A 26,830-nucleotide genomic window follows, 5' to 3' on the forward strand; every position below is an offset into this window, starting at 1 on the left:
GCGGTGGCTTGGATAACAAACTTTCTGGATCCTACTGTTCTGCTTTGTGTTTGAATGTCAGGACTGAAAGTGCTGTTCAGGAGAGCCCTTGTGGAATAGTCCAAATTGCTGGGAGGAGCTGTTCCCCAGAGGTGACTTTTAGCACCTAGGATTTTAGATATCTTTTTTTTTTAATTTTTGAAATCCTACTTGCTTAATTTTAATGTAGTGGTAAGTTTATATTATTTTTAATTTACTTTTAATTTTTGAAATTTTAACAGTAGAGCAGGAAACTGCTCTATTCCTAAATCTACATCCTTATCCAGGGCTTAACTTCTAAAGAAATGTCTGTCTTCTTGCATTTTCTGATTTTCTTTCTGTTCTTTTTGTGAGATAGTTGAGTAATAACTAAAACTCAGTGGTGAGTCTTTTCATCTAGGATGGAAAGTCCCACATAGGAAATGGTACCACTAGCAATGGGTCAGTCGTTTATGTTGGCCAATGTAAGGAAACCTACTTTCTTACACAAAAGGTTAACTAACCGAGAGGAAGTAATTCTTGGGGAGGATGGGGGGAGGAGGAGTTGAGTTACCTTTTCCTGATGAAATTCAGCCTAACACACTATGGGAAGTGCCATAGAGTATATAAAACCATAAGAGGTTGAAAATTCTACTTTGTTTTTAGATACTAAGGACCAAGAAGGTATGTATGATTTCAAGGTTTGGTGAAACTGTTTCTGAATGGAAAGTGAGTAGGTTTCAATTACTGAAGAGAGGAGGGTATGGTGGGCAGGAACATTTTTAATGTCTTCTGTCACTGGGTGAAACTTGTCCTGGAACAGTGGTTTTTAAATAATCCTCTGGGCTGGAGGAAGGAAATACTAAAACTGCCACTTATCCTTATTGATTTCATCCTTTAAAACTGTCTATTTCTTGTGCTGCTTTATGGTGTATAGAAAGGATATTCCTGGGGACCACTGTCCCAGAGACAAGAGGAGAAGGCAGATGGTTGTATCAGGATGGAAAGAACTGGAGAGGTGGAATAGCTCAGAATGTGGAGGTCTTCCTTCTTTTCTGATAAAAGAAATGTGGTAGTCATTTGGGAAGATTCTGGAGAAAGCAGGGAGGACATTGACCTTTGTTGACCAATGACTGTACGACAGGCATTGGGTTATGTATTATTTATTGTTGTTAAATCACTGCACATGTAACTTACATATACATGCATTCTTTTATTAATTTATTATTCATTTAGTGAATATCTCATTTAATCCTCACAAATAGCTTGAGAAGCAGATTTTAATTTTTCCAGTTTTACAACCAGGAAGCTAAAGTTGTGTTTTTTTTATTGAAATGTAGTTGACATACAATACTATTAGTTTTGGATGTATAGCATAGTGATTCTCCATTTATTATATTAAATGATTACCACAGTAATTCAAGTTATCATCTGTTACCATATACTGTGTAGTAACATCTGTTACCATATAATAGTGTAGTAACACTATTATTGACTGTATTCTGTCTCTTATAAATAAATCACATTTCCGCGGTTTATTTATTATCTATCTGGAAGAGTGTACTTCTTAATCCCCTTTGCTTTTTTTGTGCATACTCCCAGTTTATTTTTTGTATTTATGCATCTGTGTTTTGTTTTGCCTGTTCATTTTTGTTTTTTAGATTCCACATATAATTGAAATCATACAGTATTTGTATTTCTCCAACTTATAATAACCTCTAGGTCTATCCATGTTGTTGCAAATCGAAAGATTTCATTCCTTTTTATGGCTGAGTAGTAATCCATTGTGTGCAGGTGTGCACGCACACACACACGTTTATACATTCAACTATTGATGGATACTTAGGTTGCTCAGGAAGCTAAAGTTTAAAGCAATTAAGTAATTTTTACATCATATGATTTATACCCCTGCAATTCTCATGCCTTATGGCATAGGTTTATAATATACACTCCAGGGCTTCTGTCAAAGAGCTGCTCCTTCAGTATGTTCAAGTTGGTTTCTAGTCTGCTAGTAGCAGTTGGATTGCTCAAGAAAGTATTTACAGAATCAGGGAATACTTGGTTGTAGTTTTATTTTCTTTTTTATTGTATATGTCCAAATCATAATTTTAGGCCAGAGATACTTCTCTGCCATTCAGGTTGACACCAAGCCTTGGTTTGACATTTCAGTTAGCTCAACCTTCCTTTCCTGGCATTAAAAGCAAGCAAGCAAGCAAACAAACCTGAAACTCTTGGAATGGCTATATTTCAAGGAATTGATTAAATCTTAACTAGTTCATTTCATTGGGATTAGATTGAATTGACACAAAGTGGTTCAATCTACTTCCTGGTGGTCCCATTCTCAGTAGCAGAGACGTGTTGTTCTCCCCTTTGATTGTAGAACCCCCTCATCTTCATGTCTGACTCCTGCTGGCACGTAAGTGTCTCCTGATTAGGAACTACATTTTGTTTATCCTTCTGTGTCCCACAAAGTGCCTAGCAAAGTATCTGCACTTGTTGAGTGAAAATATTGAACGCCCTGATCCCAGTTGATATGGGTGGTTTATCTGTTGACGTAAAATGGTGATTTGTTGGCTTTCTTAGCTATCTTGGCAGTAGAGCTAGATGTTTTGACAGATATACGATGCTATTTATTCTGTTAAGAAAAGATAGCATGACTATTGGCATGGCTTCGTATTCTTAAGTATAAAAATTTCCATCTCTTAATTTTGATGAAAGGTGTGCAAAGTTGGAGGAAAGATAAGAGGGTGAATAAATTAGGAAAAATTTTTCTCTTGAGTGCTCAGATATTTAATCAAAATTCATTTAACATAATTCATTGGATTGTTGTGAGGACAGATTGAGGTGATCATTGAGAAAAATCTTTGGAAACTCTAGATTATAGACAGGGATATTTCTAAAAGGTAAGATTTTAAAGCAAAGTAAGGTTTTTAAAAAACAACTTCTGGTGTTTTGACAATGTATATGCTGTGTAATGAAGATTAAAAATTAAGCTCTAGTCCTCTAATATTATCTAGTGGTAATATATAACATTTACCATTTTAACCATGTTTAAGTGTACAGTTCAGTGATATTAAGTACATTCACAATGCTGTGTAACCATCACCACCATCCATCTCTGGAATTTTTTCATAATCCCAATCTGAAACTCTACCTAGTAAATGTCTTCCCATTTACCCTCCTCCCAGCCCTAGTAACCTCTATTCTTTGCCTATGCTAGGTACCTCCTACAAGTGGAGTTATTACAATATTTTCCTTTTATGTCTGGCTTATTTCACTTAGCATAATGTTTTCAAAGTTTATTTATGTTGCAGCATGAATGAGAATTGGATTCCTTTTTAAGACTGTAGTATTCCATACCATATTTTGTTTATTCCTTTACCCATCGATGGACACTTGGGTTGTTTTCACTTTTGGCTATTGTGGATAATGCTGCTATGAATGTTGGTGTGCAAGTATCAGTTTGAGTCTCTGGCTTCTTTTCTTTTGGGTATGTATCTAGGAGTGGAAAACAGATCTTTTAAACTTCATTTCTCCGGACACTTTTGAGATTATCCAGAGCAAGTCTCTCTCCTCTGTTCATGCCCTAAAGAGTGAGCAATTGCTTCTTCATCTTCAGTGTGCTTCAGGCCTCCATGTTTTCCTCTAGGCTCCTCTTCCTCCTCTGAAATTGATACTTCTAGATGTAGCTACAAAGGAGTCTGAAATCTGATGCTAACCACTGTAACAAGCTCTATTCAAATTAGGCCCACCAACTGGCACTACTTTGGGGACTGACAAATTAAGGTGAGCTAAGAAAAATTAAACTGTAAGTTCCATTATAAATGGAAATCTAGTAGAAATAAAAAGTGTCATACCGAGAACTATACTTTAGACTTGAGCTTCAGTTCATTTGATAAATTACTATCTGCTGAGCACTGTTGATAGACAACAGGGAATGAGTTCAGAGCTCTGTTATCAAGCAGCTCAAATTCTAGAGGAGGATGCATACATATTTAGGAAGCTACAGAAACTAAACAACAATGCTACTACTATTCATTTGTTTATTCAACATTGCTCAAGCACCTGCTGCACGCTGTTCTAGGCCCTGGGTATACATCAAGTCAAAGACAAAGTCTCTGTTCTCCTACAGCTGACTTTCTGGTTGGGGAAACCGGACAGTAAGCAAGGAAATACACAGTATAATAGCTATGTGTTTTTCCTATGGAGAAAAATAAAGCACGATAAGGGATCGAGAGTGACTGGCGTGTGTGTGGGTGGTTTTACGTAGGCTGACCAAGGCAGGCCTTTCAGAATTTGTGACTTTGAGCCCAGATCTGAATGAAGTGAGGGAGACAGTCAAGGGGATGTGTAGGTGATAAGGCAGCCTGGCAGGGGAGTAGCAGCATCTGCTATAATGTTAGATTTCAGAGATGGATAAAGAGCTTTGGGACTTAAAAGTTTTTTTTTTTTTTTTTTTATTTTGAGAGAGAGAGCGAGAAGGCAGAGAGAGAGAGCGAGAAGGCAGAGAGATAGAGTGAGAAGGCAGAGAGAGAGCGAGAGAAGGCAGAGAGAGAAGGCAGAGAGAGAGCGAGAAGGCAGAGAGAGCGAGAGAGCGAGAAGGCAGAGAGCGAGAGAGCGAGAAGGCAGAGAGCGAGTGAGAGCGAGAAGGCAGAGAGCGAGAAGGCAGAGAGCGAGAAGGCAGAGAGCGAGAGAGCGAGAAGGCAGAGACAGCGAGAGAGAACGAGAAGGCAGAAATAGAGCGAGCGAGAGTGAGAAGGCAGAGAGCGAGAAGGCAGAGAGTGAGAGAGAGCGAGAAGGCAGAGTGAGTGAGAGAGAGCGAGCGAGAGGGCAGAGCAAGAGAGAGCGAGCGAGAGGGCCCAGAGAGCGAGCGAGAGCGAGAGGGCAGAGAGAGCGAGAGCGAGAAGGCAGAGAGAGAGCAAGAGTGAGAAAGCAGAGAGAGGGAGAGAGAGAAGGCAGATAGAGCAAGCGAGAAGGCAGAGAGAGAGCGAGAGAGAAAGAGCGAGAGTGAATCCCAAGCAGGCTCTGCACCATCAGCACAGAACCTGACACAGGGTTCAGACCCACAAACCATGATGTTGTGACCTGAGCTGAAATCAAGAGTGGGATGTTTGAGCCACCCAGGCACCCCAGAGCGTTGGGACTTAAAGTAATGGGACAAATAAATCTGATGTTCTGTGATTTTAGGCACATAATTTTGTGACACCGTAAAATCAGTTTTAAAGCACCCAAAGATTGTTCTGCAAGGGAGTATTTAATGGCAAGATACTTGTGTTTTAAAATAAATGAATGAATGAACATTTCAAAATGATATGAAATCATTGCTGGGGATCCCCCTGCCTCTGTTCATGCTGTATGCATTATGAGAATCTCTGTGTATGAGATGAGCACGAAGTAGTCATTCTTTGGCCTTACTGTGAGTATGGTAAGCCCTTTTTCTATCCCAACTTTGTTCTCCCATTAGGATTCCTCATTCATTAAGGGTTGTTAATTAGGAAAAAATTTGATCAAATAAATTCTGACTAGTTAGTACATGAAGAACTAGAGAATTTTAAGCCAATTTAGAGCTTTTAGAAGCATTTAACAAGAATATACCAAGGAAGCTAAAGAAAGATATCCTTAGTCTCGAAATTTCAGGGACAATGACGGCACATGAATTTTTTTTTTTTTTTTTTTTTTTTTTTTTTTTTTTTTTGCTGGTGTCAGAAACTTGGGCAAATGGAACAAAATCACAACACATAGCTCCTTAATGTGGCAGTCTGTTTTTTATAATGCAGGTTTGTGTGCCTGTGTGCATGTTCATATGTGTGAATGATGGGGGGAGGGGAAGGGTGAGAGAAGAGTTGCAAAACTGAAGACTCAGTCCTTATACTCCTCACCTCAAGGTGGTAGACGAGATAGCACATTGCAGAATAAGTGCCAGTGTATGATATCCAACCTAGTCTCTAGCAGTGTCCAAGAGGGAGGGACCAGAGATGCTAGGAAAGTCAGAAAATGCTCTGGGGAGGGCTGTGGAGCATGTGATATGGTCCTTGAAGGACAGGTTTAGAAGTGAGAAGATGAAGGGAAAGGTTTCCCAGGAAGAGAGAGTGGTCTGGGCAGAGATGCCATGGTGGGGATGTGCAGTTGATGTTTAGGTAAAGGAGAGTGGTCCTGATACATTAGGACAGAGGATCTGGTTTGGAGATTGTAGGGTTAAATTTGGAAAGATAAACAGAAAGCCAAGAAGAAAAGGAGAGCTCTGTGCTTTCTTTCTTTTATAAGTTGCTTTTTGACTCATTAACTTATCAGGTGATAGGGAGGATCATCCCTTGCTCCTTCATTGGTCTGCTGTTAGGGGAACAACCATGTATCTTAAGATGCTCCCTGTAAACAAAAACACTGTCTTCTAAGAGCTCCATTTTATTGGTGGGCATACAAGCTCCTTGTAAAAAAATGTAAGCAGTACTTTTGGGGTACCTGGGTGGCTCATTCAGTTAAGCATTCAACTCTTGATTTTGGCTCAGGCCATCATCTCACAGTTCATGGGATCGAGCCCCACGTTGGGCTCCATGCTGATAGCACTGAGCCTGCTTGAGATCCTCTCTCTCCCTCTCTCTCTGTCCTTCCCCTGCTTGTGTGCACACACACTCTCTCTCAAGATAAATAAGTGAACTTTAAAAGAATTAAAAAAAAAATGTAAGCAGTACTTTTGTAAGAAACAATGACATAGTTCCACCAGGACCCACCAGCCCCTCCACCCCCATGCCATTTTTCGGAAGTAACTACCATTAAATATTTCTTCTTGTTTATCCTTCCTGATTTATTAGGTCAACAAATATTTTTTGAATTCCTATTATGGGCATAGGGTATACAACAGTGAATGGAAGTCCCTGCTCTCAGGGAGCTTCTATTTTATTGGGAAGAAACAGGCAGTAAACAGCAAGCACATTTAAAATATTTTAGCCAATATTTTTCTCCTATGCATACTCTTGCAACTTGCTCTTTCCTCTTGACTGTGTCTCTTGGACATCTTTCCATGTCAGTGTAAAGAGGCCTATCTCTTTAATTGGTACTCACTAATATTTATTGAGCATCTGCTGTGCCTCAGGCACTGTCTTGGTCACAGCAATTCCCTACAGTAAGTACTATAATTTTCACCTTACTACAGGTGAGGGACCAAGGCCAAGAGAGGTTTGGGAACTTGCTCAAAGTCACCTGGCTAGTCGCTGGTGGAGGCAGACCTGAGCCCAGACCATCTGATTGTTCAATCCAGTTCTTCTCCCCCTTGATGGCTGCATAGTACTCCATTGTATGGATGTTCCTTCACTTATTTGGCCAGTCCTCTATTTTTAAGCCATTTTTAGTTTTTTCCTATCACAGATAGTGCTATAATGAACATTTTACACACTTGTGTACATGTGTTTATGATCATCTGTAAGTTTAATTCCTAAGAGATGGAAAAATACACATTTCTGTATTTGATAGACACTACTTAGTTTCCCTTTAAAATTATTTTACCAACTTCTCTACCAACATTGTAGGAGAAGGTGCTGATTTCTTTATAGCTTATTCAACAAAGGGAGTTGCCAAGGGTATAGGAGTTGGTAATACAGTAGGTTAAAAAAAATGTTATAGAAATTACACTTAAAAACCTTTTTTATTTTTTATTTATTTTTTAAATGTTTGTTTATTTTTGAGACAGTGGTGGGGGAAGTGCAGAGAGACAGGAGGGGTCAGAGGATCCAAAGTGGGCTCTGTGCTGTCATCAGAGAGCCCAAGGCGGGGCTTGAACCTACAAACCATGAGATCATGACCTGAGCTGAAGTTGGACGCTCAACTGACTGAGCCACCCAGGTGTCCCAAAACATTTTTTAAAAAGTTTTTTATTTTAAATATCTTGAAGAAATGATAACTTTCTCTTACAGGCTGTTCTTGGTTCTTTTTATCATGCAAGGGAGAAAGCCACCACTCTTGTTTCAAGAAATCTGCAGTTTCTTTTGACTAGGGGTGGGAGGAGGGCTTGGCAGGGAACAGTTCTTCCTTTTTCTCTGATCTGGCTCTCTCTGGAGGCCTGTGAGCTCAGTACCAGGATTGGCCAGGAGAGTGGATTGATATGTACAGGGAATCAACTTGCTCTGGTTATAGAGACATTAAAATATATTTGGTTTCAGTATTTAACTGAAAATCTGATGCAACTTCTAGAGAACCCATAAATGGCTTGAGACACACTTAAGACATAATCCTTTCTTTTAAAAGTAGACCAAAATATTTTGTTTTCATCTAATCCCATCTTAAAAACAGGAGCGTGCTTAGCTTTCATCCATGTGAGAGTGAAACTCCCCTTGCAATGATTTTTTTAAAAATGCTAATTCCTTCATCTCTGGGAAAAACAGGTAGGAGCTCTAAAGATATTTGCTAATTTCCATCACTTGAGGGCTCATACAAGTTTGGTAAGCAGAAGTGATAACTGTGACTTCTTCCGTTGTCCGCTTCCATCCTACTGAACACTTGGTTCCCACAGAGGAAGCCATCCTGCTGAAGTCAGCCTCTAGGGAGCTTCCTTTTGTTTCTTCAAGATTAACCAGTTCTGCCCTGGCAGCAGTAGCAGGCAACTCTGGAAGGAGAGGCTCTTCTGGGCTTTTGGTATTTTTCCAAGGAGTGTTTTTTCTCCCCCAATTCCTCACTGGTAGTGAAGCTGCTTTCCTACAATGCTGCCTTCTTCAGATGAGGTGCTGATTCTGATCTGCCATCTAGCAGCTTCCGGTAGCGGTAAGTGGTCAAGAGTGTTTTTCCAGGAGTTGATCTCAGGTTCTCAAGAATGTCCTCTAGAGACCCAGTTTGTTTTCTGTGTAATTGCTAGAGCCTTCAGAATAGCTTTGCTTTTCTCACTGTTCTCATTGCATGGTCATGGAATGGGTACCTGTTTGATCTCCCTGCACCCTCCCTTTTGAGAGAGAGGGTTAGGTCCAGGCTGAGGTGAGTTTGTGGGGAGCATTCAAGGGTTGGTGAAGCCAAGAGGTGAGTTAGCTCAGGGCTGACTAGGGCTTTCTGTTTCTGTTTTCTAGGTTGCTCTTTTGATCTTTTCATCTTCTGGTGTGGTTGAGGTTTAGCAAAAGTCTTCATTTTTCTCTAACTAAAAACACTTTAGAAACTAGTTGGGTGTGAGAAATAGGACATCTGCTTTATTTCCCTTTTCAAATTTTTATTCAGTTAGCATCACCTATTAAATGGCTAATAGGAGTAGCATCAGTGTCCATTTCTTCTTGGCTTGTGGGTGTTTGTCACTTCCTTTGGGAGTAGTTGGTTTCATTTTTTTCAAGGGGTTTGTATCTAGTTCCCCTATTCAAGGTATTGTTTATTCTATGACCAATTCATGCTTTAAACATGAACAGTTTACTAAAATAGTCTCTGAGGCTGGAGTGGTATGTTTTTAGTGCTGAGATTTGTCTGAACTGAGAAATCGATACTTCTAGCTGTTTGGTTGACAGATGTGAGAGAGTTTCTCAGGTCCCTGGTTAATAACTTGCTGTTTTGAAAATAAAGGAAACTGGTGAGAAACAATAATTGGGGGCTGAAGGCTTATTAGAAAGGAAATGAAGAAATATAGGATCATATGTAGAATTAACAACATCTCTCTTCATGAATGGCCACCTTTGTTCAGGTGTTGTTCTGTGCTAGTCTTTGCATTTACTGAAATGGAAATTCAGAGTGATTTTTAAAAACCTATGTTTATCTGTCTTGTGCTTTTATATTGTTCCATCATGCATGCATCTTCAAAAATGAGGGATCAAGTAATTTTTGTGCCCCTGGGGGATTTTTTGTGCACAGGAGGATTTTATTTTGTTTTTACATGGTAAATTGGAAATTTCCATTTAGTAGGAAAAGACTTCACTTTTTGTTTCAAAATAAATTATAATTGTAGCTTTCCTAGAAATAAAACTTCTTAATGGGTGCATTCTAGATGCTTGCATTGCGTGTACAAGAATTAGATGCTGGTATTTGTTTTCAGGATTTCTTACAAAAAGGTGTCAAAGAGGGGCCCTGGGTCGCTCAGTCGATTGAGCATCCGACTTCAGCTCAGGTCATGATCTCACAGCTTGTGAGTTCGAGCCCCGTGTCAGGCTCTGTGCTGACAGCTCAGAGCCTGGAGCCTGCTTCAAATTCTGACTTCCTCTCTGCTCCAACACTTGCATCCTGTCTCTGTCTCTCTCAAAAATAAACATTAAAAAAAAAAAGGTGTCAAAGAAAATAGTAACCTCCAAGTGTTCCACATACCTATAGACTTACTTGACTTTTTAGCAATATTAAATATTTTTCAAATAGTAATTTCTGATTAAATAGTAAATGCAAATACTAAATATATCGGTCATTGCATTTTTGGAGATTTTTTTCCCCTTTCTTTCCTTTCTCCTTTTCTTTAGTCAGCTTGAGCTTGTCGAGCACCTGCACTATGTCAGGCTCTGTGCTGGATGCCCAGAGAAGATGCCACAGTAGGAAAGGCTGAGCATTTTATTTTGATATATCCTTCTCTGACTCTTCTTTTCAAGTTGAGTGTTCCCTAGGACCTGTCCTTGTCCTTGTATTGACTCATCCTCATCCTCTGTCCTCTCCTCACTTCTTTTTATTCTTGTTCTGAGTGAGATCATTCATTTCCCATGACTTCAATGCTTTCATGTATGTTGATGATTCCATGTCTACGAATCTGTCTTTTGTCTTTAGTGCTGAGGATGTTTTCAAAGATAAAGAGGAATTTCAAGCCTAATGTGTTCAAACTGAATGTATTATTCTCCCATCCCAATTCCTGCTCCTTTGTTTTCTCTTCCTTCTCTTTTCCCTGCTGTACTAATGGCACCTCTGTCCCCTCATTGTCCTGAGCCAAAAACCCTAGAAGTCATCTGAGGTTCTTCTTTGTCCTGTACACCAACCTAGGAGCCATTTATAAACTCTGTCAATTCAACTGCAGAAACATTTCCAGAATCTGGCTCCACTTGCCTATTGTTATTGCTTCTCCACCTCTCTCCATGCCAGGCCATGCTGTGAGCATAACCTTCCTAAAAGTGCTGACAGCATGCACTTGCATAGGGAGAACCAAGAGAGTAATGACAGTGGACAAGGGAGCCCGGATTATAACCATATCATTCTCTAAAAATCTCTTCTTCCTCCCCATTACCTGCAGGATTAACCATGGGTCTTGAACATAGCCCTGTTCTGTGTCACCTGACCTATCAAATGGGGATGATGATAGTCCCCACCTATACAGTTTTGGTGAGGATAAAATGAGATGATACATGGCAAGTACTTAGCACAAGATCAAGTACCCAGTGAATAGTAATGATGATGGCAATGATGAAGGTGATCACTTCTTTCAGAATCCATCTCTAATCTACCTTTCCAGCTCCATCACCATAAAATCTCATTGCCATGACTGTCACTACTTCCCCAACCTTCTCTTCCCTTTCACAGTACTGGATCTTTTCACATGCTATTCCTTTGGCCTCTTTACCTCATTTTGCTGAGCAAACTCTTTCCTTTTCAAAAAGATTCAACTCAGAATTATTCTCTGTGAGGTCTTAGCTGACTGCACAAAACAGGCTTGGTGGCTCCCTTTCCTCTGCCTCCATGGTGCTCAGTCCTTCCTTCCATCACAGCCCAGAACTTGCCATTCTAATGGTCTGTGTATCTGTTTTCATCTTCCCCAGACTACAGGCTTTGGAAGGGATAGAGGTAGGAACTAATGATCCTTACCTCCATCTACTGAGCCCCGGTTTGACATAGAATAGGCACCCATAAGTGTTTGGTGATTGAATACCCATAGGGATGACTCTCAAATTTGATAGGAGGTTTTCTACTTGTGGAGAGTTAAACATACAGTTAAGAAAAAAAAAAGCTTTCCCTCTCTTGAGTACTAACTTTGTAGCAGGAGGTACTGTGCTAAATTCTTTACAGGCATGCCTAGTGATCCAGTGAGTTACTCTAACTGTCCCGTTTACAGATGAGAACACCAGGCTTAGAAGAGAGGGAACTTACTGGAGGCTTTGAAGCTGGCAGGACCAGGCTCTGGCTGTCTGACTTGCAAACTGGTGGAAGGAAAGGGAAGTGAGAGGGGGAAGGAAGATGACTAAGCCAAAGCAGGCATGTTTGTTAGAGAAAGGCAGCATGAGAAGGGCAGAAATGCACAAGAGAAGGCAGCAAGAGCAGGCTAGGAAAGGAGAAAGGAAAGTGAAAAAGAAACAAGGAGAGCAAGGGAAAAAATGAACAGGGGATAAACAAGAGGAGGAAGGGAAGCAGGATTCCCACTGCTTCAGAATTTTGTGGCCAGGGAACAGCTGCATGCCTAATGGAACATAAACAGACTGCAGTGTTGACATGACAACTCACAACAAAATCTAATCTACATTATACAAGAAATAGAATAATTTATTGTTAGGCCATGGTAATTAGATGTAATTGCTAAGCAGTTTAGAAATTTGGCTGTACAGCCATCACTTACACACGCACACACACACACACACAGGCATGCACACACACTCACTGGCTTAAATTGTGTTCACTTTTGTCCAGTGTGGACACTTGGCAAGTGACTGTGGCTGTTGGCAGCTGTCACTGACACTAAATATGATCAAAACATTATCTACACCTCCCACCCACTATCACACTCAAAGCTGTACCCATGTAGGAAAGAAGCACAGTCTTACTCCTTATCCTTCACTGATGTCCCCTCCCAAGGCTGGGATTTCCCTGTTGCACCAGGATTTCCCTTTCCTGAGTCTTCTCCCTGTGCTTCTGCCTCACCTCCCTTATCCCTCCGGGGCCTGGTCCCAGGGGATATTCTTGGGCTGGTAGGCAGGGTTGCCAGCAGATATGACCCCAAGGTCACCTTGTCCAGGGGTGGGAGAATTCACTGAGGCTTTGCTTTTTTGCCTTTGGGGACCTGGAGGCAGAGAAAGGAAAGGGAAAAGGGTAGGACCAGAGAAGATGGAGGGCAGCAGGAGGAGGGAAAGGGCTAGTGCCCTAATTCTGCCCTCCTAGCTTCCCATCCTCAGATGCCACTATTGTTCAGGCAAGAGGGCTTTTCAGGGTTTTCCTGTGCCCACCCTGGTGCTGGCCACCCTGGTGCTGGTCAGTCCCCCTCCCTTCCACTCTTGGTTGGGTTAGTCCTCAGAGACCAGGTGATTTGGGTTGGGAAATAAGTGACTGAGTGAAAAACCTGAAGGAAAGTTAGGGAAACAGGAAAGGGAAGCTGGGAGACTGAAAGAGGGAAAAAGTAGTAGAAGAACAGACAAATGGGAGGAGGGGAGAGAACATGTTTTATGGAGTGAACCACCTATGCGTATATATTTAACCTCACAACAGCTCTAGGAGGAAGGCATTATTGTCTCTAATTTACAGATTCAAAGGTTTAGTCTTAGGAAGGGTAAGTGACTTGGTCAAAGTAACACTAGATACAAAGTAGCTGAGCTGGGATTGGAATCCTATTATCCTAAAAGTCTCTTCCATATAGTACAGTGTTTCCAAAGAAGACGAGAAGGCAGAGTTGGGGAGGGCAGAAGGAAAGCTCGCCAGAAGAGAATGGAGAATAGAGGGAGAAGAGGACAGGAGGTCCTCACAAGGGGTGAGGTCTGGGATTGGGCTTGTTGAAGCTGTATGGGTCCTTTCTCCCTTGGCTCCGTGTCCTGAGAACTGGAGAGAACCCACTGTGCTCAAAGGAGGTAGAGGATTCCCCTGGGGGGCACTCTAGTTCCTCTCAAGACCCTGAGATGAAGACAGGCAGGGATGGGCTCACCTGGGCAGTGCTCTGGGTAAGGAAGGAGAAGCTGCCAGGAATCTGCCCCATGTTGTTCTCCTGGTTTCCAGTGCTCCTGTCTTTTCCTCAACTGCCTTGACTCCTTTCTTTTCCCTTTATTTTTCTATCTCCTCCATTTCCTTTGCATTTCTGTCATTCTATCTTGTATTCTCTTTCTTTCTTTCTTTCTCTCTCTCTCTCTCTCTCTCTCTCTCTCTCTCTCTTTCTTTCTTTCTTTCTTTTCTTGAAAGAGAGGGGGAGAGAGAGAAAGAACAAGTGGGGGAAGGGCAGAGAGAGAGGGAGAGAGAGAATCCTAAGCAGGCTCTGTGCTGTCAGCATGGAGCCTGATGGCGGGCTCCATCTCACATGACCTGAGCCAAAGTTGGATGTTTAACCGACTGAGCCACCCAGGTACCCCTCTATCTCGAGTTTTCAATCTTTCTCTTCCCACTGTTTTCCCTCCCCTCAGTTTATTCACAGGACTGTTCCCTCCCACCACAAACACATCTTTTCTTTAAAGATTTCTTATCCATTCACACTTATCTGCTTTGTTTTATTGTAGAATGTCCTGAAGGAAGTTAGACTCACTGTGCTCATTTAATCCTAATGTTTATGTAGATACTTTGACAGAGAAAGTTCAGAGGGTGGCTTCAAGATAACTAATATCTAATGAGCCTTTTCATCATGTGTCCCCATTCCCAACAGTCCAACCAGTAGGTTCTGAGGCTTACGGAGTATATTTGTCCTGCATTCTGTAATGAGTTAGTGGAAAAAGCAGGGATCCAAGGTTAGCCTGTTTGACTCCAAAGGACAAGCTTCCAACCACCACATCCTGCTGCCCCTTAAGCAGGTCAGTGGTCTGGCTATCCCTTGGAGGCCTCTTGATGAGTTTATTGCATTCAGAACAGGTTGTTTGTCCTGTAGGTTTTTGACCACAGTTGAACAGCATACCAAAACCAGATTTATCTTTCTGAGTTACACTAATACTAGCTCAGGAGACTGGTAATATAAAATAAGAATGACAATTGAGAACGTGTAGTATAACTGTCAGGAGGACCAGAATGTTCATTTCAGCATGCATGACTAGTGTACTCTTTCCCTGTAGGCAGACTTCTGTGGGAAAGCAAGTTATTATCAGCAGGTGGCTTGGTGATCATGGAATTGGAGCATGGGGAATTAACTGTAATAACTTGATTGTTGAATGACCTCATATCATTAAAGGGAATCTCCATTTGAATCCTTTGTTTAAAATGTTGAGTCACCTGCACTCAAGTGTACCCATTTTCACTATAAGTAGAGACCTTGTGGAATCATATTATGGACAGGATGCTCTCCTTTGCATACAGCTGTTGAAGTAGCATTCCTAACTTGGATGTCTTGTTATTGCCCTCAGTCTCAAGGTGTTTGAAACCAACTCTTTATTTTCCCTGAACAAACTAGAGTCTTCTTTGGACTTTGTTATTTTTCCATTAGAAGAGTTATTTTCTGTAACCAAGACTCAAAACCTGAACTGGAAATGTAAAAAAAAATCCTTTATGCAAGTATAACTTCCAATGTTTTAAAAAAAAAAGAGTAGTCATTGCCTTTGAAAATGAATTAATATACATAAAAACCCTTAGCTATTACTTAGCTGTTAGCTACTCCTTCCTCTGTCTTCCTCTTTTCCCATCTCTCTTTTTTGTAACCCCCTCCCCCCCATCACTTTCACACAAGGAAACCATCATTTTAATTACTTGCATAAGATGAAACCAAGAATTAAATAAGATGAAACGAAGAATTAAATAAGACCTACCAGCAGCTTTCCTTTTTCCGTTTCCTCTATTTTGGGGTGACATCAAAAGCAAGGAATGTATGCATGTAAATGAATACTATTTGCTTCAGTACTTGGAAATGGTTGAATTTCAGAATCCTGAGTTCCTACTTCTAGAGCTAGATTTCACGTTAGCAAACCTTTTCTCCCACCTGATTGGTTTATTTCCTTAGACCTTAATTGCTCCAAAAGTTCAACAAAAGATGACTTTCTTTCCTCTGACATCTTTTAGAACTGGAGTGTCAGCTGGGTATTTTGGTGAGTTAATAAATGTCCAAGAATGACAGCACTAAATTTCACTTCCTGAAAGTTAAACTAGCATCTGGTGTGAATGCTCCATTCACACCAGTGTGAATCCTCCATTAAGTGTGCCTGGAATTGGTGCTGTTAGAAGGAAAATATTGGATTGGAGGCAATATGGGCCTGAAGGTCAGTTCTTAACTTTTCATTATAACTTTATGTCTTAGGGAGTGAGAACACTTGAAGAAGGTCATTAATAAGAAATAACTTTCACAAATCTTATGGAAATATTCATACAATAGTGATCATATTATCATTGTGGATGAATTATTCAGTAGAGAATATTTTCTACGAGAGCCAAAACAGCTAAAATTTACAAAATAAATTTATTCAGTACCTTTAAAATAAAAGGTTTTGAAGACATTTTGGAAGGTGATATTAGAGAAATTAAAAATGAAATAGCTGCCATTTGCAACTATGTGGATAGAACTAGAGGGTATTATGCTAAGTGAAATTAGTCAGAGAAAGACAAATATTGTATGACTTCGCTCAACTGAGGACTTTAAGACACGGAACAGATGAACACAAGGGAAGTGAAGAAAAAATGATATAAAAACAGGCAGGGGGACAAAACATAAGAGACTCTTAAATATGGAGAACAAACAGAGGGTTACTAGATGGGTTGTGGGAGGGTAGATGGGCTAAATAGGTAAGGTGCATCAAGGAATCTACCCCCAAAATCATTGTTGCACTATCAGCTAACTAACTTGGATGTAAATTAAAAAAATAATAATAAAAAAATAAAGTGATGGAAGAAAAACAAAATCAAACAAAAAAAATGAAATAGCTGTATGGCTTAGAGGTAGTTTTAGGAAGAATATGGTATTGCTTTCTGTTTGCTTGATTAGGAGCTTTTAAAATGAGAAGTACTTACAGAAGGATCTAAAAGAAGAGAGGGGAGGGGTGATATCACATATATATATTTTCTAGTTACCTTTATATTATATATTCATCTTTTGAAATGGGTATCTGTTAGTATTAATCCCTCAAAGCACTGTAGCAAATCATTAAGAAGAAAAAATAAGCTGGCCAGTGGCCAGTACTCTTATTAACTTGCTGAGAGATTGAATTTCTTTCTTCTGCTTGCATTCTAATTGCCACCTGTCAGGGTGTAGAGTCCCTTTTGCCATCTTGCTTAAATAATCATTATTCCTTTCACCTGCTCCAGGGACTCTGAGCCCATGAAAACACAACACATTTGAGGTAGTCCCCAGAGAGAATTTTAAAGCCCTAACAAGTTAGCTTAGAACTTGCAGATGAGCCTTAACCATCTGGCCAGATGGGGCCACCAGATCCAGATATCATTGTCACAGAATCCATGAGTTCAAGACATGAGCTGAGATCAAGACTCAGACACTTAACTGACTGAGCTATCCAGGCACCCCTGTTGTGACTATTTTTTAGAACAAAGATATTCATTCTTCAATGAAAACCCACTTTTTCATTCTTCAGTGAAAACCTATTATTTCTTGTAGGAAGGCCCTACCTCAAAACATCCTTTCAGTGCCTTTCTTTCTTTCTCTCTCCCTCTCTCTCTCTCTCTTTCCAGTGCTTCCTTTTGTTCTCTTCCCTAAGCTTTGCTAATTTCTCTTCTTTCTTGTGTTCTTCAGTTTGCCTGCAACACTATTCCTATTGCTAAGCAAATATTGTTCATCCTTTGACAATTTTCCTAGGCTGGAGATGGGGGTATAAAAGAGGATGGGGTCTGGCCAGAAAGAAGAAGTTGATGACAAGAAAGGCATGGTGGCCCCCAGCTTGGGAAGGTCTAAGACATTCTAGAACATGGGGCTGGGTCCTGGGAAGGGATAGTTGCTAAAAGGGAAGTGTCTTTACACTTATTGTGGTGAACATTGAGTAATGTATAGAATTGTGAAATCAATATGTGGTATACTTGAAACTAATATAACATTGTATGTTAATTATACTTGAATAAAAAAATTAGACAAGGGAAGTGCCTTCTTGTGTCTGAAAGCCCTTGGTCCATTCCTAATAGAAATTGAAGACATCATTCATTCTTTCATTTATCAAATATTTATTAAGCATTACTATATGCCAGTCAAGCATTAGAGGCTAGAAATAGAACTATGGACCTGACAGATGAAGTCCCTGCCCTGCTGGAGTTTGTGGACTGAGGATATAGCCAATATAATGTAATAGGAGATTATGTTCTAGAGTGATAGGGGCTCTGAAATGGGAACTTTTAGATTACATGAGAGCACATAGAGGTGCTTCTATCTCTGATTTGGGGGATCAGAGAGGCCTCATAGAGGAAGTGATATATGAATTGATATTGGAAATATAAGTAGGAGTTAGTCTGGTTAAGAGATTGGATGGAGTTAGGTGGCTATAGGCAAAGGGAAGAGCATGTGCTGGGCTCCTAGCTGGAAATAAGCTGAACTGGGTATTTCTGGAGTATAAACATGAGGGGATGCAAGGAGGAGAGGGGGCTATGAGGAGAAATCAGGCTAGAAAAATGAACAGGGACATCCAAGGATGTGGAACATCCAAGGAGTCATGTTAGAATTTGGCCTTTCTTTTCTTTTTTTTAATGTGTATTTATTTTGAGGGAGAAAGAGCGAGCACACGAGTGAGCATGTGCACACGAGTGAGTGGGGGAGGGGCAGAGATAGAGGGAGAGAAAGAATCCCAAGCAGGGTCTGCACTGTCAGCATGGAGCCCTATGTGGTACTCTATCACATGAACTGTGAGATCGTTTCCTGAGCCGAAACCAAGAGTCAGATGCTTAACCCACTGAGCCACCCAGGCTCCCCTTGGTCTTTTTTTTTTCCCCCCTAAGGCCATCGGGAAGTGATTGGGGGTTTTTGTCAGGGCTGTCAAAGATGTCATTTATCTTTTATATCAATGATTGTGCTTCCTTGTGGACCCTGGCCTGTAGGTGGCTAAGGCTGGAGCAGGGAAACCTGTTCTGAGCAATGCAGGGAAAAGCAATCACTGGTCAGCAGGCTTTCCTAGAGGCAACCAGATGCCTGAGGCTGTGGTGGGGTACAAGGCAAGGAGGCAGCAGAGGGCTCATCTAGGGCAGCACAGTTGGTAGAAGGTATGGGGGGAGAAACAGAAGAGTTGTGATTTACATTTAATATTTAAGGACTTATCCCTGCTAGCAGCACCTGGCAGCAGTTGCCCTATTTTCTTAGTAGATTCATCATTTTAATATCCAATCCCTAGAAAAGCAGTAGGTCTCACAAAATGCCAGTGGTCCTATTTGTCAGGCACATTCAGGACTAGGTGTGCCCTCAGCAGGCTGCTGCTTTTCCTGGGGGGGGCGGGGGGCAGATGGGAACTTGTGGATCTGGGGGCATGACAGGAAGAAATATTGATGGTTTCAGGCTTTTTAGACTCTGAGAGATATGTATTAGAGCAATAGGCATTGATGAATTTCTTCTGCATCCCCCTGTCTTGTAACTGCTAAGCCATAAGCATTATTGTTCCTCTCCTCTGATCTCTATATGACTGACCAACTTCTTCATGTGTGTTTATTGCATCCTGCCACACTACTTCTCTGAGCAGGAATCAAGGAAGTTGTTTCTCTTTGAAACCGAAAGAACATGTATTCAGTACCTCTGCCTACCCGGTCATGTCTTTGAAATGTTTCCTGGGTTCATTTTCATTTCCACAGTCTATTGGGTTCTAAATGTTTGAAATCCTTTTTTTGCCCCTTTCTATATTCATCCTAAATATTTAATAGAGTTTGCCATATGAAGGAAATTAGAACACATGTAGGGAAAAATTGAAAGATGATAACGACATTATTCTGGGTTTTTTTAGGTAACTACCTGGGGAAGACTATGCACAGAATAAATTGAGGAACATTTTTGAATTGCATTTTGTTTCCCTTGAGCCTGGCCAATAATTTAGGTTCCTATGTAGCTCCCACAATTTAGCAGTGATTCCCAGTGCTAGCTGTGGGAAGGAGTCATCTAATGACATTTGAATAAAAAGTAGATGCTGTAGCTTTACCCCTGTTATGTTCTGATTCATAGGGTTTGAGATAAATTAGAAAATTTGGCTTAATTTTAATGCCCAATTGAATGGCACATTTGGGCTTACCTTATGTTGTTTCAAATAGTGTCTATGATACAAATAGATTATTTTTGTGTAGAATTATTATCTACATAAGATAAATGGAATCTGTTATTCGTGATTTTGTCAGTGATTCCTAGTCATCTATATTTGACAAGGAAGAAAGTTAAAAGGTGTAAACTTATGGTTAATGGGCATTTTTACAAATACTAATGTTGTGTACTTTTCTTGTTTTCTACATAGATCAACTGTTGAACCCTGGTGAAAAATAATCAGCTGCAATAATGTTCTGCAGTAAAAAGAAATCACTTGGTAAGTGTTGAGCTCTTCAGATGACACAAAGTGAATCTGACTTTTAATTTTAATTTTATTATTTTACTTTTTAAACTCATTTCATTTTGTTTTGTAGAGGTGTAATTTATATACAAAAATAGACAAATCTTAAGTATTCAGTTTGATGAGTTTTGACAATTGTGTATACACCTGTCTGTACTACCCTAAAACTAGATACAGAAAATTTCTATCACACCAGAAAGTTCCCTTGTGTTCTTAAAAAAATATTTATTTATTTTTAAGTTTATTCATTTTGAGACAGAGTGATAGAGTGAGTGGGGGAGGGGCAGAAAGAGAGGGCTGGAGAGAGATTCCCCCACAGGCTTCATACTGTCAGCCAGTGCAGAGCCCTATGCGAGCCTCGAAACCAAGAACCATGAGATCATGTCTTGAGCCAAACTCAAGAGCTGGATGCTTAACTGACTGAGTCACCCAGGTGCCCCCAAATTATTTATTTATTGATTGATTAAAAAATTTTTTTTAAATGTTTATTATTGAGAGACAGAGAGAGACAGAGCATGAATGTGGGAGGGGCAGAGAGAGGAGGAGACACAGAATCCGAAGCAGGCTCCAGGCTCCGTGCTGACAGCTCAGAGCCCGATGCGGGGCTCAAACTCACAAACTGCGAGATCATGACCTGAGCTGAAGTTGGATGCTCAACCAACTGAGCCCCCCAGGTGCCCCCCAAATTATTTATATTTAACTGAAATATAGTTGGCATACAATATTATATTAGTTTCAGGTGTACAGCATAGTGATTTGACATTTATATATATTACAAAATATTCATTGTGGTAAGTGTAATTACCATCTGTCACCATGCAAAATTATTATGATATTATTTACCATTTTCCCTATGTAACAATTTATATTTCTGTGACTTATGTTATAATTGGAAGTTGGTACTTTTTAACTCTCCCTTCCCTCTGGGGACCACCAGTTCTCTGTATTTATGAGTTTGTTTCCATTTTGCTTTGTTTGTTCATCTGTTTTTTTAGATTCCACATATAAGTAAAATCATACGGTTTTGTCTTCCTCTGTCTGATGTATTTCAGTAAACTTAATACCATCTAGGTCCATTCGTGTTGTCCCAAATGGCAAGATTTCATTCTTTCTAATGACTGAATAGTATTCCAGTGTGTGTGTGTGTGTGTGTGTGTGTGTGTGTGTGTGTAGCATATCTTTATTCATCTGTTGGTAGGCATTGGGCTGCTTCCATCTTTGCTATTGTAAATAATGCTGCAATAAACATAGGAGTGTATATGTCTTTTTGAATGAGAGTTTTTGTTTTTTGGGGGTAAATAACCAGAGGTGGAATTGGTGGACGGTATGGTACTTCTATTTTTTTTTTTAATGTTTATTTTTGAGAGAGAGAGAGCATGAGTGGGGGGGGGGGTGTGCAGAGAGAAATCCAAAGTGGGCTCCGCCCTGATGCAGAGAGCCCAATGCAGGGCTCAAACCCATGAACTGTGAAATCATGATCTGAGCCAAAGTCAGATGCTCAACCAACTGAGCCATCCAGGCACCCCTGGTATTTCTATTTTTAATCTTTTGAGGAAACTCTATATTGTTTTTCATAGTGGTTGTACCAATTGACCTTTCCACAAATAGTACATGAGGGTTCTCTGTTGTCCACATCCTCACCACCACTTCTTATTTCTTGTCTGTTTGATTCTACTATTCTGACAGATGTGAAGTGCTATCTCATTGTGGTTTTGATTTGCATTTCCCTGATGCTTAGTGATATTGAGCATCTTTTCATGTGTCTGTTGGCCATCTGTATGTCTTTAGAAAAATGTCTGTTCAAGTCGTCTTCCCATTTTTACTTGGATTTTTTTTTATCTCAAGTTGTATGAATTAAATATTTTGGATGTTAACCCCTTACCAGATATATCATTTACAAATATCTTCTCCCACTCAGTAGGTTGCCTTTTGTTTTGTTGATGGTTTTCTTCACTGTGCAAAAGCCTTTTAGTTTGATATAGTCCCAATTGTTTATTGTCAGCTGCAAATAGTGACAATTTTACTTCTTTACCCATTTGAGTGCCTTTAATTTCTTTTTCTTATTTGATTGCTGTGGCTAGGACTTCCAGCACTGTGTTGAATAAAAGTGGCAAGATTGGACATCCTTGTCTTGCTCCTGGTCTTAGAGGAAACATTTTTAGCTTTTCACCACTGAGGATGATGTTAGCTGTGGGTTTGTCATACATGGCCCTTATTATGTTGAGATATGTGCCCTCTGTATCCACTTTGCTGAATTTTTTTTTTTTATCATGAATGTTAAATTTTGTTGAATGCTTTTTCTGTATCTGTTGAGATGATCATTTGATTTTATCCTTCATTTTTGTTGATGTGGTGTATCACACTGATTGATTTGTGGCTACTGAATCATCCTTGCATCCCTGGAAAATCTTCTAACAACAAGGACATTCTTGTCTACAAGATTGTCACAACACCCAAAAAGTATAACTTTAATTAATGACATAGATTCTGTTTTTCAATTTCTCCATTTGTCCCTAAAACATATTATCTTTCAGAGCTGGTTTTTATTTTTGGTATAGTATCTAATGGATGTTCACACATTGTGTTTGGCTTTTAGTCCCTTTGTTTTCTTCTAAATTTAGAACAGTTTTTCATTGTATAGAATTTTGGAAAAGTCCAGTTCAACTCCTAAACATATTTGGATTGTACATTTTTGGCACAAATACCATATAGATAATTTGTTTTTTAGTGGACAACTAGTGTTTTTTATGAGGAATGCAACTTTCTGATCTTCCTCACATAGAATTTCATTTTACCAACCAATAGTCATTTCTGTGTAATGAGGCTAAATGTTTTGGCCACACATCTGGGTCTGTATCTTCTCTGGCGCAGATTTTTGGAGAAAGCTGACACCATCCTTTGCATCATCATGATTGGGAATGATGCATCTTTGGGTTATATCAGTTTGTATAGATTTGGTAATAGATTGGAGAGCTATTATAACCTAAAGTATTCATTTGCTATGTAGTCAGTTAAGAAACATTTTTGAGCCCCTATGATAGGCTAGGAAGTGCCACTCTTTCTTGATTTTAAGTAGGTTTTTTACAATTCAGTAAAATACATGTATCTTTACAGAGTTGTTTACAGTAGCAATGATAACTTAAGAATTGTTAAACATTACTACAAGTAGTAAATTTGCCAGAGGATCACAGACTAGAGACCTTCTAATCAGCCCGGGGTGGTCAGGGGAAAAAAATCATACAGAAGTGGTATTTTACCTCAATGATATATTTAATGTCTGCAACATTTAATAAAAATGTATTTGCATTTATGTAAATTTTCACAATATCATCAGGAAGCTTGGGCCATTGGTGATGTATATGAAAATATAACAAGCCCAAACACGGTATTGTGGGGAAACAAAAATTTTGTCATGTATGCTTTATTGTTTATTATCATCATATTCATATAAATCTCATATTCTTTAAGATGTAAAGAATTCCAGCTAATTGAGTCTATTTTCTGTTCTTTTTTTCCTTTTTTTCGTGTTTGTTTATTTTTGAGAGAGAGAGAGAGTGTGACTGGGGAAGGGGTAGAGAGAGAGAGAGACAGGGAGACATAGAATCTGAAGATCTGAAGCAGGGTCCAGGGTCTGAGCTGTCAGCACAGAGCCTGATGCAGGGCTTGAACTCAGAGACTGTGAGATCACGACCCAAGCTGAAGTCGGACGCTTAAGCGACTGAGCTACCCAGGTGCCCCTATTTTCTGTTCTTTTTAAAAATTTTAATTCCAGTATAGTTAACATATAGTTTTATATTTGTTTCACGTATACAGTATAGTGATTCAACAATTGGATACATTACTCAGGGCTCATCCTAAGTGTACTCTTTATCTCCTTCATCTGTTTCACCCATTCTTCCCCCCTCCCCTCAGGTAACCTTCAGTTCTGTCTAGTTAAAGTCTGTTTTTGGTTTGTCTTTTTCTTTGTTCATTTAAATTTGTTTCTTAAATTCCACATATGAGTGAAATTACCAGGTGTTTGTCTTTCTCTGGTTTATTTTACTTAGGATTATACTTTCTGGTTCTACCCATGTCACTGCAAATGGCAGGATACCATTCTTTTTAATGGCTGAATAATATTCACACACACACACACACACACACACAAACACACACGCCATTTCTTCTTTATCCGTTCATCTACCAAAGAACACTTGGGCTGCTTCCATAATATGGCTATTGTAAATATTGCTGCAATAAACAAAGGGGTGCATATATCCCTTCAAATTAGTGTTTTTGTATTCTTTAGTTAAATACCCAATAGTGCAGTTACTGGGTCATAGGGTAATTCAATTTTTAATATTTTGAAGAACCTCCATATTATTTTCCTCAGTGGCTACACAAGTTTGCATTTCCACCAAACCCACATGAGGTTTCCTTTTCTCCACACTTGTTGTTTCTTGTGTTTTTGATGTTAGTCATTCTGACAGGTGTGAGGCGCTATCTAATTGTGGTTTTGATTTGGATTTCCCTGATGATGAGTGATGTTGAGCATCTTTTCATGTGTCTGTTGGCCATCTGTATGTCTTCTTTGGAGAAATGTCTGTTAATGTCTTCTGACCATTTTTTAATTGGATTATTTTCATGTTGAGTTGCATAAATTCTTTATATATTTTGGATACTAACCCTTTATCAGATATGTCATTTGCAAATCTCTTCCTCCATTCAGTTGGTTGTCACTTAGTTTTGTTGATTGTTTCCTTTGCTGTGCAGAAGGTTTTTATTTTGATGTAGTCCCAATAGTTAATTTTTGCTTTTGTCTCCCTTGCTTCAGGAGACATATCTAGAAAAATACTGCTACAGCTAATGTCCAGGAAATTACTGCCTGTGCTCTCTTCTTGGATTTTTATGGTTTCAGGCCTCACATTTAGGTCCTTGCTCCATTTTGAGTTTATTTTGTGTATGGTGTGAGAAAGCGGTTCCAGTTTCTTTTTTTTTTTTTTTGCACGTAGTGTCCAGTTTTCCTAACACCATTTATCGAACAGACTTTTTGCCATTTATATTCTTGCCTCCTTTGTTGAAAATTGATTGACCATATAATTGTGGGTTTATTTCTGGGTTTTCTATTCTGTTCCATTGATCTATGTGTCTATGTTTTTTTAAATAAAGTTTATTTGTTTGAGAGAGACAGAGAGAGTGCAAATGGGGGAGGGGCAGACAGAGAGGGAGAATCCCAAGCAGGCTCTGCACTGTCGGAGCAGAACAAGAAATGGGGCTTGAACTCCTGAAACTGTGAGATCATGACCTGAGCCAAAATCAAGAGTTAGATGCTTAACTGACTGAGCCACTCTATGTGTCTATTTTTTGTGCCAGTACCATACTGTTTTGAGTATTATAGCCTTGTGGTATATATTGAAATCTGGGATTGTGATACCTCCATTTTTTTTCTTTTTCAAGACTGCTTTGGCCAGTTAGGGACATTCCATACAAATTTTAGGATTGGGTGTTCTAGTTCTGGGAAAAATGCTGTTGGTATTTTGATAGAAATTGTATTAAATGTATAGATTTCTTTGGGTGCTATGGACATTTTAACAATATTTGTTCCTCTAAAACATGAGCTTAGAAAATTTTTTCATTTGTTTGTGTTGTCTTTAATTTCTTTCATCAACTTTTTATAGTTTTCAGAGTACAGATCTTTCACCTCCTTGCTTAAGTTTATTCTTAGGTATTTTATTGTATTTGGTGCAATTATAAATGGGACTGTTTTCTTAATTTTTCTATATGCTACTTCATTTGTAGTGTATGCAAATGCTACAGATTTCTGCATGTTGATTTTGTATCCTACAATTTTACTGAATTCATTTATTTATGAATTCTAGTAGTTCTTTCTGGTAGTTTTTTGGTAGAGTCTTTAAAGGTTTTCTACATACAGTATCATGTCATCTACAAATCGTGGAAGTTTTACTTCTTTACCAATTTGGATAGTTTTATGTCATGTCTTACTGTTGTGACTAGGACTTGTAGTACTATGTTGAATAAAAGTGGAGACAGCGGACCTCCTTGTCTTCTTCCTGATCTTGGACAAAAGCTCTCAGTTTTTCACCATCAAGTATGATGTTAGCTGTGGGTTTTTATTACATTGAGGTATGTTTCCTCTAAACCTAACTTGTTGAGAGGTTTTTTATTTTATTTATTAATCATGAATGGATGCTATACTTTGTCAAATGCTTTTTCTGCATCTATTATAATGATTGTATAATGATTGTTTCTATCCTTTCTTTTACTAATGTGATGTATCACAGTGATTGCTTTGTGGATATTGAACCACCTTTGCATTCTGGGAATAAATCTACTTTATCATGGTGTACAATTTTTCAAATGTATTGTTAAATTTGGTTTGCTAGTATTTTGTTGAGGATTTTTGCATTTATGTTCATCAGAGATAGTGGCTTGTAGTTCTCTTTTTTTGTGGTGTCTTTATCTGGTTTTGGTATCAGGGTAATGCTGGCCTCATAGAATGAATTTGGAAACTTTCCTTCCTCTTCTATTTTATGGAATAGTTTGAGAAGAATAGGTACTAACTCCTCTTTAAATGTTAGGTA

At 39.3% G+C, this 26,830-nt stretch overlaps 1 protein-coding gene across 8 annotated transcripts in view; it reads left to right on the top strand.

Moving 5' to 3' along the window:
* The first annotated feature begins 612 nt into the window (after positions 1-612).
* Positions 613-26,830, top strand: part of ATP8B4 (ATPase phospholipid transporting 8B4 (putative)) — a 255,262-nt gene continuing 229,044 nt past the window's right edge. For 2 of the 8 annotated variants that reach the window (XM_042942078.1, XM_042942077.1), the window contains exons 1-2: positions 8,453-8,748; positions 20,157-20,225. In XM_042942078.1, the coding sequence (XP_042798012.1) occupies positions 20,198-20,225 (28 nt within the window). In that variant the 5' untranslated portion in view covers positions 8,453-8,748; positions 20,157-20,197. Of the gene's footprint in view, positions 682-8,449; positions 8,749-8,788; positions 8,956-15,748; positions 16,002-20,156; positions 20,226-26,830 lie in introns of those variants that run through there. The other 6 variants (XM_042942064.1, XM_042942063.1, XM_042942076.1 and 3 more) reach the window with 6 other exon arrangements.

Source organism: Panthera leo, chromosome B3, assembly GCF_018350215.1.
Source record: "Panthera leo isolate Ple1 chromosome B3, P.leo_Ple1_pat1.1, whole genome shotgun sequence".
NCBI classification, from domain to species: domain Eukaryota; kingdom Metazoa; phylum Chordata; class Mammalia; order Carnivora; family Felidae; genus Panthera; species Panthera leo.